The following is a 13144-nucleotide window of genomic DNA, read 5'->3' as shown; positions in this document are numbered from 1 at the left end:
GGAATTGATTTTTAAAAGAAAGTTATAAGCAAAGGAAAGCACAAAATTACAATGGGTAATACTTGGACTGTGTCACCAAAATCTGCTATACCAATGCAGTCACCTGATTTCACTTTAAATTTGTTTATTTTGCCTTATAAATGCCATTAGCCTTTTGTTAGGACATAATTTGCTAGTTAATTTATTTTGAAATAAACCTAACCGTATAAGGTTTAAAATTAAATGACATTATTCTTAGGAATTGCTTAAGTACAAATAAAATCAAGGTCTGCAAGGAGCACTGCTAAGGAAGGTTCAGTGTCAAGAATCTATTACATTTGTGTGGAACTTGTTGCTTCACTGACAGAGGAGCTTTCAGAGCATTTGGAACGGTGATTCTCACAGAAGTCATAGTAATAATACTGTGTACAATTAGCCATCTGAGATAATGTCCTGAACAATTTTTTTTAAATTTTGTTTTATTGCTTAAAGTATTACAAAGAGTATTACATATGTCTCCGTTTCCCCTCCCTCCCCCGCCCTTGTCCTGAGCAATTTTAAATGAATGAAGAATTTGAGATCAATGAAGTCTCCAAGGTAATCTCAGAATAACGTTAGGGAGGCAGGACTGTTATAGGATTTAATTTAATCAGAAGACACCTACCCAATCCTATTTTGTCTTATTTGGAGAAGGGCTGGTTTAACAGAATGAAGCTGGTCAACTAAGGCCTTGTTATGGCTTATTTTATGTGTCAACTTAGGTGGGCCAGGGGGAGCCCAGAGGGTTGGTCAAACATTTTACTGGGTGTGTCTATGAGCATGTTTTGGATGAAATTTACATTTAAAAATGTAGACAGCCCTGGTCAGTGTGGCTCAGTCATTTGAGCATCAGCCTGTGCATCAAAGGGTCATGGGTTCCATTCCTAGTCAAGCGCATGTACCTGGATTGTGGGTTTGATCCCCAGCCTTGGTTGATGGTGTGTGTGAGAGGCAACAACTTGATGTCTCTTTCACATCAATGTTTCTCTCTCTCCCTCCTTCCCTTCCACTCTGGCTTTAAAAAAAAAAAATCAGTGGGAACACCCTAGTCCAGTGGTCAGCAAACTGCGGCTCGGCGAACCGCGGCTCGCGAGCCACATGCGGCTCTTTGGCCCCTTCAGTGTGGCTCTTCCACAAAATACCAGCTATTCCACAAAATACCGACTTCTGCGCATGGGCCACAAAGTTTCAATCGCACTGTACGTGCGCGCCCGCACGTGGTATTTTGTGGAAGAGCCACACTGAAGGGGCCAAAGAGCCGCATGTGGCTTGCAAGCCGCGGTTTGCTGACCACAGCCCTAGTCGATTTGGCTCAGTTGATAGAGTGTCCGCCTACGGAATGAAGGGTCCTGGGTTTGATTCTGGTCAAGGGCACATGCCTGGGTTGCGGGCTTGGTCCTCAGTGCGGGGGATGCAAGAGGCAGCCAATCAATGATTCTCTCATTGATGTTTCTATCTCTCCCTCTCCCTTCCTCTCTGAAATCAATAAAAATAGAAAAAAAAATCGATGGAAAAAATATCCTTAGGTGAGGATTTAAAAAAATAAAAATAAATAAAAGGTAGACTGATTAAAACAGATCGCCCTCTTTAATGCGGGTGGCCTCATCCAATCAGTGTAACAAAAACTGACTCTCCCCCCACTGACTGCCTTTGAACTTCATCTACAACATTTATTGTCCTCTGAACCAGAATATCAGCTTTCCCTGGGTCTCCTGCTCCGCTGGCCTATCTTGAAGATTCTGGACTGTCTTCATAATTATGTGAACCAATTCCTTATAATATATGTCACTTCCCCTGTTCTTATTCCACATTCACCATATAACCTCATAGCTGAATTTTTCACTTCACTGACAACATAAAAATGTACTCAACCTGCAAAGTTGAGGATCTGACATTTAAGAACAATGAAATCCCAGTAAATACCAAATCTAGGGCTCTGCCTGGATGCCAGCTTGACTTGCCAAAGCAGCTTTCCTTGCATCGCTTTGATGAACTCACCTTAGCATCTGAAGACACAACAAAATCCTAAAGCTTCTTTGCAAAGCATTTATTTTCTTCAGATGTGTTAATATCTGGTTAGGTCTTAATATTATTCAAACTGAAGAATGAATGCAAAGGGCAGAGGAAAATGTATATACATTTAATTTCCAAAACTAAAAACCTTTAAGGCCATTGAAGGAAGCTATAGAGCTGAGGCACAAAGTAATCCTTGTAGTGTCCATCGATGAAACCCTTTCCACTGTTGTGTACAAACCAGCAGGGAACATCTGTTCCAAATACTCTATCTGTTCGGTAATCTTTCTGCAGGCCTCTGCAAGGAAAATGGTGCGATTGGTTAGGGCACAGACCAAAGCATGCCAGTTTGCGTATCTCCAAAGGAGACCCGCTCTCCCCCTTGCTGTTCTTTGTGCCCCTTCCACCTCCATATCTGCCTGCCCTCACCCTTCCCCATTCCCCAAGTCATCTGAGTCTGGGCTGAGTTTTGGAAGGACAGAAACAGAGAGTCCAGATATTAGATAATTCAAATATCCCTTACTGAAACTGACCAATATGGACTTTTCCAGCAAGGTAAAGAGTACAGATTAACTTAGAAACGGAAAGGAGGCGGGAACACAACTCTGAAGTGTGGGCTTCACCTCACACACTCAAGAAGAAGGCTCTTTGCTTGAATATAAAAATATACATTCTCTAGCACAGTGGCATGTGGGTATTTATACAATTTCCACTTTTGGTCAGCTTTTTCAATTATCCAACTAGTGAGCTTGGGGCTTCTAATGTAGGAAGGTGAGAACAACAGATTAATTAATTTTGGCATTTCATGTACATATTTATATATGTAGTCATCATTTTCATTTCAGATGGTGGAGTGGCAGTGTCCTTCTGCAAATGTTATGTATGTGCCTATTCCTGATGAGTTGTTTGGTGTGACAGGTAATGCTGTGTGAGTCCAATCCTAGTGGGAGCCCTATTTGTCACTGTCATATGCATCTGAGGCTTACCTTGTGACAACCAGCTTATGTCCTTTCACCTCCATGTTCGCCTCTGGCTTCTCAGGGTTCTTCCCAGGTCGTTCATTGAAGATGTGTATCTTTGGCTCATGCATGAACTGGCCTAGTGAAATGAAGTCCAGACAGTGATTCACGTGTAACCCAAGAATAAATAAAACGAAAGGCTGGTCATTTGATCCAAGCTACGAAGTTGCTCCTCCCTCCAGAATTTCTGGCGTAGAAAGACATACTCAGAGAAAAGGGCACAGCGTTGGGAGAGATGTACAGTGACCATGCTGCTCACCTCATGGTCACTGTACATATGAGGCTGATCTATCGGATCAGAAATAAAATCAAATGCCCTGATTGGGGTAGGGGGTGAAGGTCGGCACCTGAGAGCAGAGCTTATGTCACAGACACAGGTTTGTGGTGTCATGTGCTTATTTTGGAACCATTCTTTTAAAAGTAGGGAAAGTTGGCCTAGATACCCTGCTTGTCATCACAGACGTCCTAAGCCAGTTTGTTCCTCTTTAATTAGAAAATTTTTTCAGCATAAAACTTAAGATTTATTTGCCCCATCTCTTATTTTGCCCAGTTCATGATGATGAAATCCTGGTTCTGGGAAAACCTTGTTTGGAAGGACAAATGTCCTGGTGATAACATTACTGAGTCACTCTGCACCTCTATGTTGGGATGATTTGATCATGTTTTTTTCTTTTCTATACATTAGGATGTTTGACATCTTAAAAATCGTGTCTGGCTGGGGAGAAACTGCCACCCCAGGGCTAGCCAATTCTGAAAGGCAGCAAAGGGCTCCACCAGGAGCATCCTTTGGGTATACAACTAACCAACCCAGAGCCACATCTCTGCTACCGGGCCTGTACAACCCAGAAGAAATCATTCCAGGGCCAGATGCCCCAGAACTAGAGACCATTCTATAGCCCCAAAAGCCCACAGGAATTGTTCACAATAGCCAACTCTAATCTACTCTGCTCTGTCTTGTCTTTCCATGGAAACCCCTATGAAGGCTTTTGTGTGAAATTATCACTTGCTCCTGCTTCCCTGACCAAACCTGTCCTTCCTCCTGTGGCCCTGCATGGCCAGCTGTGCCTCGTTTCTAGGAGAAACTGGGAGTCACAGTTAACGTTTCTTCCAATGGCAACGGCCTCTTTGTGCCATCACTCAGACACTGTTATAAATTAGGACCTGGGCATAGAACATACATACTGTGCTTTTCAGTCCACACCTGTCACTTCCCCAAGTTCTAGTCACCGTTTTCCAAAGATAATCAAGCCCTAGCGTGGTTCCACACTTGTCAGATGGTTGATCAACACTTTACCTATTAGTCCATGTGCTTTAGGTGAAAACTTGTTTGTGGAGGGAATGTAGATCCCCAAAAAGTCTACGTTGATTGGATGCTTCTTCCAAACACGATGAAGTAACACAGAGAATGACATTTCCTTATCCAGGGTAATCGTCACAGTTTTCTCTTTCTTCACTGAGACCAGCACCCTAGTGGGAAAGTTGAAATGGAATTAATTCCAGAACAGACTCTTCTTAGAAAGTCATCATTCTCACCCCTAATATGAACTGTCATTCCTCCCAGTATGATCCCACTAGTTTTCTAAAACCTTTTCCGTGTTTCCCCCCCCCCCCCCACAAAATCCTGTTTTAACGCCCAGCTCTGAAGTTCTGTCAATATATATTTGCTTAAACAGATACTTGTGGGAAAATATTACTCCTAGGACACAATCATAGCGTTTCTGAGCATAACCAACACAGAGTCAGCTGTGGATTTCAGTTGACGGACTCACTCACTTACCCAACATGTGTTTATTGAGAACTTACTATATACTAGGCACGAGGCTAGCACTGAGATACTTGGTGACCAAAACACAGGATTCCTGCTGCCAGGAGCAGGGGAGTGGGCAAAAAAAATGTTTCTGAACACTAACTTCTTCATATTTAAAATGATGATTTTAAGGTCTATGTTTATGTCGTGGATGTTGGGATTTATTTATGTAAGGTGTCAAGGACAGGCCCGAATCCACACATGAGAATACTTGCCTCTGATTCATGACCTGAGCTGTGTCAGACCAGGATAAGAATGACGTACGGGTGCCCTGGCTCAAGGTGATGGTCTCAGTGCTCACTTCTATTTTCACATCTTCACGTTGAAAATAAAATCCCAGTTTTCCAAAATAGGTGCTTAGTTTTTTATTCTTGGGCTTCTTAGCACCAATGAGTTGTCCATTGACCAAAATTCCTACAGTAAAAAAAACCAAAACAATAAAAACACCTTTTTTTCTTTCTCTTGTGTGCCATTTTTTTTTTTTCATGTGGGTACCATAATACAAATTTATATAACTTGACAATATGGGAAATTATTGTTACTTTGCTTTAGGACTTACATAACACTTCTTTGTAGCTCTCACTATGTAACTATGCTTTATTATAGTTTAATTATATTACAAAACATTAGTTCATACTGAGGGAGTGTATTTTATCGGTAATAGTTGAAACACTTAGGAATATATTTATAATTTATTTCTCTCTAATTATCCAAGTTTGGAAAATATAGGACTTATATTAAGGTGAGAAAGAAATTCTAAGCAGTGATAGTGTAGGGTGGCAAAGATCAAATTCTCTAATTTAAACATAATACCTTTTTTTTTTTACCTGATTCTGGATCAGAAACAAGGTTGAGGATTTTTCCAGGTTCTGAGTCAATGTTGAAGCAAATGTTATTTTGGCTTTTTGGTAGGTAAATGATGAAGTGTGGGTCATTTTCAACTGGAAAATACACAAAGAAAATATTTTAAAAAATCATAGAAGGGAAGAGTTTTGAAAAGTTTTTTATTCCTAAACATCTTTAACAAGAACAAGTACATATTTTGCTTCTACTATATTCCAGGTACTGTTCTAGACACTGGGGGCCCAGTGGTCCATACCCACTGTCCTTTTCTCATACAGTCTCCATCGGAAGTTTAAGTTATGTTAAGAATATAGTGGATACTTAGCCTGTAACTATCACATATGCGTTAGGCTAGAGATAAAATGAATAAAACATACACATACATACTCTATATATACATATATATATTACACATGTATACTACATATGTGTAAATATATATACAGTGAGTATATAGATAGATAATAAGATATGTATTTTATTGATCAAGCATACACAGTACATAAAAATAAAGAAGACAATATTATTTGTTGGCATACAGATGAGTGTTAATCCAGAGCAATGAAGGATCAAGCTGCTCCCAAGGAAGTACTCCTTTGTTACTAGACATCATTATTTTGGCTGATCTTATTTGTTTGCTCATTCAACAAATATTTAGTGGGGGTGGGGCACTATGTGCAAAACACTAAATCTGGCCATGTTTGCTGCAGCCATAGCTAAGTCATGGCCTTCAGGAAAGTAAGGATGTAATGAAGGAGTGACAAAGATTCTCTCCTTGACCAAACTCTACTCAGGCTATCCTGAACTTGTCAACTAGGCCTTAATTTTTGGACTCCCATGTTGATCTCTGCATTGTTTATTTTAGTAAGGATCCTGCCAAGTCAGTTTAACCAGAAACCCCATCCTCCATATCTGATCTCCCTCACTATCTCCCCTGCCCCTCAAGTGATGTCTGATCACACCAGCCTGCCTTCAGCAAGAATCCTGTTGGGGGTGTTAGCCTAAGCCCCCTTCCCATGCTTGTTTCCTCTTAGAAATCTTCCATCCACTGACCCCCACCCTACTCCTTGTCTATAAAGTCCCACTTTCCCATGCTGTATTTGCAGTTGAGTGAAATCTCTTTCCCCCACCGCCAAACCCCATTGCATAAAATCTTCCTCACCATGCTTAGCAAATGTCGTGAATTAATTTTGTTCTTTAACAGTTAGAACATTATTTTTTTCTTCTAAGGAAGCAGATAGAACCATGAATGTAAGCTAGAATAGGTAAATGATACAATAATGGCCCAAGCACAATGCTCTGAGAATGAAGACGTAAGGATGATTGACTCAACCTGACAAAGCTGAGAAAGGCCTTATGAAGAACTTGGCTTTTGAACTAAGTCTTAAAGATAGGAGGAGAAGAGGGGAAGACTAAGACACAGGAAAGACAGGTATTTTATTGAGTGGACAGAATGAGGAATGGGAGGGAGGTAGAAAAGTTGATGATTTGTTTAGAAAGTGACTCAATGTGACTTACTAAGGATGGGTTGTTGACGAATATAGAAAAAAATTAGACTAAAAATGTGGGTGATGGAGACCAGAGAACACTGTGCAAAAGAACGGACCTTTATTCTGTTGGATAACTATTAAATGTTTTTGAGAATAAATGATTTGACTCTCACTTTAGGAAAAATGTGGTTACAGTATAAATTAAGTTGACATAGAAAGGTCATTTAGCGGCTAAAATGGCAGTAACCCAGGCAAGAAATGTTAAAATCAAGAAACTAGGATGGTGAATGGGATTGGCAAAGGAGCAAAAATTCTGGAGACATCTGGTAAAATCCATCATATCTGGTAACCAGTGGGAAGAGCAATTTAGCTCTGCCAGGCTTCTAGCGTCGGTAATTGAAGGGATTGAAGAGGAAGGTTTGAGTTGAACACTGCAGTGGCTGTGTTTTCCAGAATAAAATTGGAAGAGTTGGCTGCATTCCATTTACAGGCTGCTGTTTCCCAGATACCATCGCAAAGCTCCTTACAAACATTAATTCACCTCGTTCTCCTTGCAGAGGACAGGTGACCTGCCCAAGGGCACACCATGGAGTTAGTAAGTGCCAGAGCTATGACTCACAGCCAAGCTGTCTGACGACAAGCCTATTCTCCCAGCCACTCTGATATGCTCCTTCATTTTCAAGTGTGCGTTTTGAAACTCAGAATCGAGAATAATCTTATCCGAGCAGACACAAAACCTTGTATTTCTTTGTGTCCCTGACACCACCAAGCTCATGCTATGTTTTCAGTAAGTACTTGGCGTAATTGATTTTGTGTTGGAGCTGGGCACTAGAGGGCATCATTTAAAAAGAGAACAAAAGGTTCTTAACGCCTTAAAAATAAAAAATAGAAATCACGTAGTTATGCTTTCTTCTTCCTTCTTCTACACAAATATGGACTTTTGAAACATTTTGTTTGAAGGAAACTGTTTTTGTTAAAGGTAATGCTTGTTTTTGTCATTTTAATTAACCCAGAGCCCACCAATCAAACCTTCTCTTAAGCAAATGTTTCAGTGCTGTCACATGGAGTTGACATAGTTCTAGGCTTCTAGGCAACAGGAATGAAACATCATCTGTAAATTGGTCTATGCATCCTAAATCTTAATTAGAGTGAAAGTAGATTGAGGGCTCCCATGACTGATTTTATAGATTCCTAGGGCCTGGGGTCTATGGACCAAAGAGTAACCAGTGTCTATTGAGCTTCTACTGGGAACCGGGAACTTACCTTATAACCACCTTGTAGGGGAGGTATTATCATCCCCATTTTATAGGTGGGATACCTTTGGGAGGTAACTTTTTTTCTCTTCTCATTGCCTTTGATCATATTTCTATTCAAAATTAGCTGTCCAACGTGATTTGACCGTTGTGGAATAAACAAATGTAAGTTTCTGCCACAGGCTTCTTTCCTTCTGCGGTGGGTTTCTTTTCTGCGGGCTTCTTCTCAGCGGCTGGTTTCTTGGTAGCTACAGCCTTTATCCTACCAAAGGCGGATTCTGCTTCTTAAGGCCCACAGCCTTCTTTCCTTTCTTCCCAACCACAGACTTCTTGCCTGGAACCCCCTTCTCACCTGATTTGGCTTCTAGTGCTGCTGCTGCTTTATCCACCTGAAGCTTGTGGTTCTTGGCCTGGCGAAGAATGGTCTTTGCACATGGGTTTAGCTTCAACATGATTCTCAGGTTTTTCAGTGGATTCTTCTTCGGGACTCTGCAGTGAATCTTCTTGAGTGGTGCTTGGAGGGCTCTTTGGATCTCTGGGCTTTTCAAGATTCTGCTTCGGTGTGCATTGAGCATCGTGTGCATGGGAAGGTTGTAGTTACTCTTGAGGGAGGCAGCTCTACGCCAAGTGCCATACAGCTTATCTAACTTGCGGAAAGCACTTTTAGTCCCAATTCAGAAATGGCCCTCATGCCCTCCAGGTGCAAGTTTCAAAATGCTCAGTTTGCTCACATTAAGCAGAGTAATTCCAGGGATGTTTCTGAAGGCTTTGATGATACCATTGTCCTCATTATAGATGATGCAAGGTCCTCTGCACTGGATAGGAGGACGGTTTCTCATTTTGCCCTTTCCAGCTCTCATTTGCTGAGAGGCATAGACCTTTTTTATATCATTCCAGGCCTTAAGTTTCTTAAGAAGCAAAACAGCCTCCTTGGTTTTCTTGTAGCCTTCAACTTTATCTTCAACCACCAAAGGAACCTCAGGAATTTCCTCAATACGGTGACCTTTAGACATGACCAGTGCTGGTAAGGCTGAGGCAGCGAGGGCATATCATTTCTGTGTTGTGTTTACTCTGAGGTGCCAACAGCACCAGGTTTTGGTTGGTGCAAACATGCGGCTCCCATGACACGTATTTCCAAAAGCACCCTGGCCAGAACAATGAGTTCCACCACCTCAGGCTCTGGGAATTCGAGCCACAGCTCTGCCATACCCCAGGATTCTGCACTGGTTTGATGACCTGACAATTCACTGACAGCATAAGGCTATTTATTGTTTTTGCGCAAGTTGATGTGAACAAAGTTCACAATATCTGGTTGAATGGGAGTCTTGAACACAGCAGGCAAAATGACATTTTTGCCAGATGTTTCTCCCTTTTCAGAGCACACAGGTGTCAGTGTAGAAACACACACCATGGCGGGGAGAGGAGAAGGCCACACTCCTCTCTGCCCGGCGGCACAGGAAAAGCTTTGGGAGGCAATTTAGGTGACATCATGAGAGTGGGGCTCCATGATGGGGTCAGTGTCCTTATTAGAAGAGACACCAGTGAGCTTGCCTGCCATCTCTCTCTCCAGAGATCATGTAAACTCACAGGAAGATGGTGGCCACCTACAAGCCAAAACAAATGAAATCAACCTTGCCGGCAGTGTAGTCTTGGACTTCAGCCTTTAGAACTGTGAAAAATAAATTTCTGTTGTTTTAACCACCCAGTCTATGGTATTTAATTATGGTGGCCAAGCTGACTAACATGGAGTTTTCCTCTTTCAATGGAAGGCAGTGATACCTATAAAAGTCACCTAGTTTACCAAGGCACAGTGGTTTTATTAACATACTAGAGGCCCAGTAAACACTTTCGTGCATAGATAGGGTCCCTCGGCCTGGCTGGCGATCGGGGCCGACTGGGGCCATCTTGCCTAGTCCTGACTGGGTCTGGCTGGCTGGGGGATTCGGGGGGAGGGACTGTGGGAGGTTGGCTGTGGGAACTCACTGACCACCAGGGGGCAGCTCCTTCATTGAGCGTCTGCCCCTGGTGGTCAGTGTGCATCATAGCTACTGGCCGGTCATCTGGTTGTCCAGTTGTAACAGTTGCTTAGGCTTTTATAATATATTAGAGGCCCGGTGCACAAAAATTTGTGCACTCAGGGGGTGGGGGGGAAGGGGAGGTCCCTCAGTACGGCCTGTGCCCTCTCGCAGTCTGGGACCCCTCAGGAGATAACACCCTGTTGGCTTAGGCCTGCTCCCGGGTGGCAGAGGGCACCAATCCCTAGGTGCAGCCCCTGGTCGGGCTCAGAGCAGGGCTGATTGGGGAGTTGGGGCGCCACCCCCTGTCACACTCAAGGCAGGGCCCATCAGGGGGGTTGGGAAGCTCCCCCCTGTCACATACAGAGCAGGGCCCATAAGGGGGTTGGGGAGCTCCCCCCTGTCACGCACAGAGCAGGGCCCATCAGGGGATTGAGGAGCTCCCCCCTGTCACTCACAGAGTAGGGCCGGTAGGGGAGTTGGGGCACCGCCCCCTGTCACACACAGAGCAGGGCCGATCGGGGGTTGGGGCGCCGCCACTGTCACACTCAGGGGAGGGCCGATGGGGAGGTTATGGCTCTACCCAGTCACACACAGAGCAGGGCCTGTGTGTGTGTGTGTGTGTGGGGGGGGGGGGGGCGGATGGGGCGCTGCGCCCTGTCACACACAGAGCTGCAGGGCGATCAGGGGGTTGGGGAGCTCCCCTCATCAGGCACAGAGCAGGGCCGATCAGGGGGTTGGGGCGCCTTCCCCTGTCACAAACAGGGCAGGGTGGATAGGGAGGTTGTGGCCCCGGCCCCTGTCACACACAGAGCCACAGGGAGATCAGGGGGTTTGGGCGCTGCCCCCTGTCACGCTGATCCTAGTGCCGGGAGGCCTCGCGGCTCCGCTGATCCTGGTGCTGGGAGGCATATTACTCTTTTACTATATAGGATAGAAGCCTGGTGCATGGGTGGAGGCTGGCCGGTTTGCCCTGAAGGGTGTCCTGGATCAGGGTGGGGATCCCGCTTGGGTGCCTGGCCAGCCTGGATGAGGGGATGATGGCTGTTTGCAGCTGGTCACACACCCTTCAGGGTGGAGATCCCCACTGGGGTGCCTGGCCAGTCTGGGTGAGGGACTGAGGACTGTTTTCAGGCTGGTGGGTGACTGAAGCTCCCAACCGCTCCTTTTTTTCTTTTTTTTTTTTATTCTGGGCCAGCTTTAGCTTTGAGGCTTGGCTCCAGCTCTTAGGCCTCCGCTGCTGAGAGCAGGTTTCTGGTCTTTGTTTACCTTCTGTATTTGAAACAATGTTGCAATCCTGCTGGCTGAAGCCCCGCGACTAAAGCAGGTTTCTGGGGTTTTGTTTAGCTTCTATATTTGTAACATAGTTGCTTAGAGTTGCAGCTCAGAGGCCAGCAGCGGCAGGCGGGGAACGTTGGAGTTCTCCATCACTGAAGCAAGCAAGCCTCATGTTCGCTTCCAGCTGCCTGACTGCCGACTGCCATCTTGGCTGGCAGTTAATTTGCATATTGCCCTGATTAGCCAATGAGAAGGGTAGCGGTCATACACTAATTACCATGTTTCTCTTTTATTAGATAGGACTAGTGGCCTGGTACAGAGATTCATGCATCGGTGGGTCCCTCGGCCTGGCCTGCACCCTCTCACAATCTGGGACCCTTCGGGTGATGTTGGACTGACGGTTTCAGCCCAATCCCTGCAGGCCAGGCCAAGGGACCCCACCAGTGCACAAATCCATGCACTGGGCCTCTAGTGTGCATGTAAGATTTTTGGTTAATCTCTTCCCATCCTTCCTCCTCCCCTCTTCCCTCTGAGATTCATCAGTCTGTTCCATGTTTCCATGCCTGTGCATTGAGCATCTGTCCCCTGGTGGTCAGTGCATGTCATAGCTACTGGTTGAACAGTGGAACGGCGGAACGGTTGGACACTTAGCATATTAGCCTTTTATATATATAGATAAATATATGTGCCCCACAGATTATGATCTGATTGAGACCAAGGATGTGAAAGCCATGTTGAAGTTCTCTCACCTCTCATCACATGTGGAGGAGGAGTGCTCTCAAGTACAGAAGCTCCTTTCACAGGCATTGGGATCCTTGGCGTTGGTGACGGGTGGACCCAAGATGGGAGTGGACTTGGAGCAACTTTGCTGCCATAATAGAGGGCACCTGGGTAGAAAAAACCTGTATCCATTAGTTTCCAGGCTTACTTTTCCATGTAAGTCTCTTATAATTTCAACAATTATTCATTCAGACCCCAGAGGTTCTCAGCTAAGGTCTTTCTCAGTTAAGGTCTCCTCCCATCCTTTTCATTCCTGAGTTCTCTCTTGTAGGGCTTCCTCTGTCATTATGCTGTGGGCCTACTGTGGGGTTTTTCCCCAGAGTCTGGAACCTGGGCTTGGGTTGCAGCAGAGGAACTGCCCCTTGGAGCTGGGGAAGGACCTCATGTCTTCAGCACAGGCTGCAGGGATAATGTCCAGTCTAGCTGCTGGAGAAGTCCCGGATTATGGTCAACATCATCCTGATACATTCCTATTCACCTACCAAAAAACAATCTGAGCAACGTAGTTTCCCAAAGAGGTTATCCTACTGGTTACAAAATTTCATTTTGCTTTCTGATATCCAGTCAGTCTCCCGTCTTTGAGAAACAAATACCAGTTCACCAAGGCATTTTATTTAGGTGATACAAT

The 13144-nt window shown here is 44.5% G+C and overlaps 1 protein-coding gene and 1 pseudogene across 2 annotated transcripts in view; both read right to left on the bottom strand.

Moving 5' to 3' along the window:
- Positions 1–2137: 2137 nt before the first annotated feature.
- ITIH2 (inter-alpha-trypsin inhibitor heavy chain 2) overlaps positions 2138–13144 on the bottom strand; it is a gene marked incomplete at its 5' end in the record, with an annotated part of 38973 nt that continues 27966 nt past the window's right edge. The window contains 6 exons of the mRNA XM_081109125.1: positions 2138–2329; positions 3018–3129; positions 4345–4517; positions 5073–5271; positions 5685–5798; positions 12486–12623. Coding sequence (XP_080965251.1) covers positions 2182–2329; positions 3018–3129; positions 4345–4517; positions 5073–5271; positions 5685–5798; positions 12486–12623 — 884 coding nt within the window. The 3' untranslated portion in view covers positions 2138–2181. The remainder of the gene's footprint in view (positions 2330–3017; positions 3130–4344; positions 4518–5072; positions 5272–5684; positions 5799–12485; positions 12624–13144) is intronic.
- On the bottom strand, positions 8567–9855 carry LOC308529723 (large ribosomal subunit protein uL4-like; annotated as a pseudogene). The gene has a single exon. The product of its transcript is annotated as a large ribosomal subunit protein uL4-like (transcript).

The sequence above is a fragment of the Myotis nattereri genome (assembly GCF_964212035.1).
Source record: "Myotis nattereri genome assembly, chromosome: 1".
NCBI classification, from domain to species: Eukaryota; Metazoa; Chordata; class Mammalia; order Chiroptera; family Vespertilionidae; genus Myotis; species Myotis nattereri.
The sequence above is the reverse complement of the archived record's forward strand: the minus strand, read 5'-3'. Positions and strand labels throughout refer to the sequence as shown.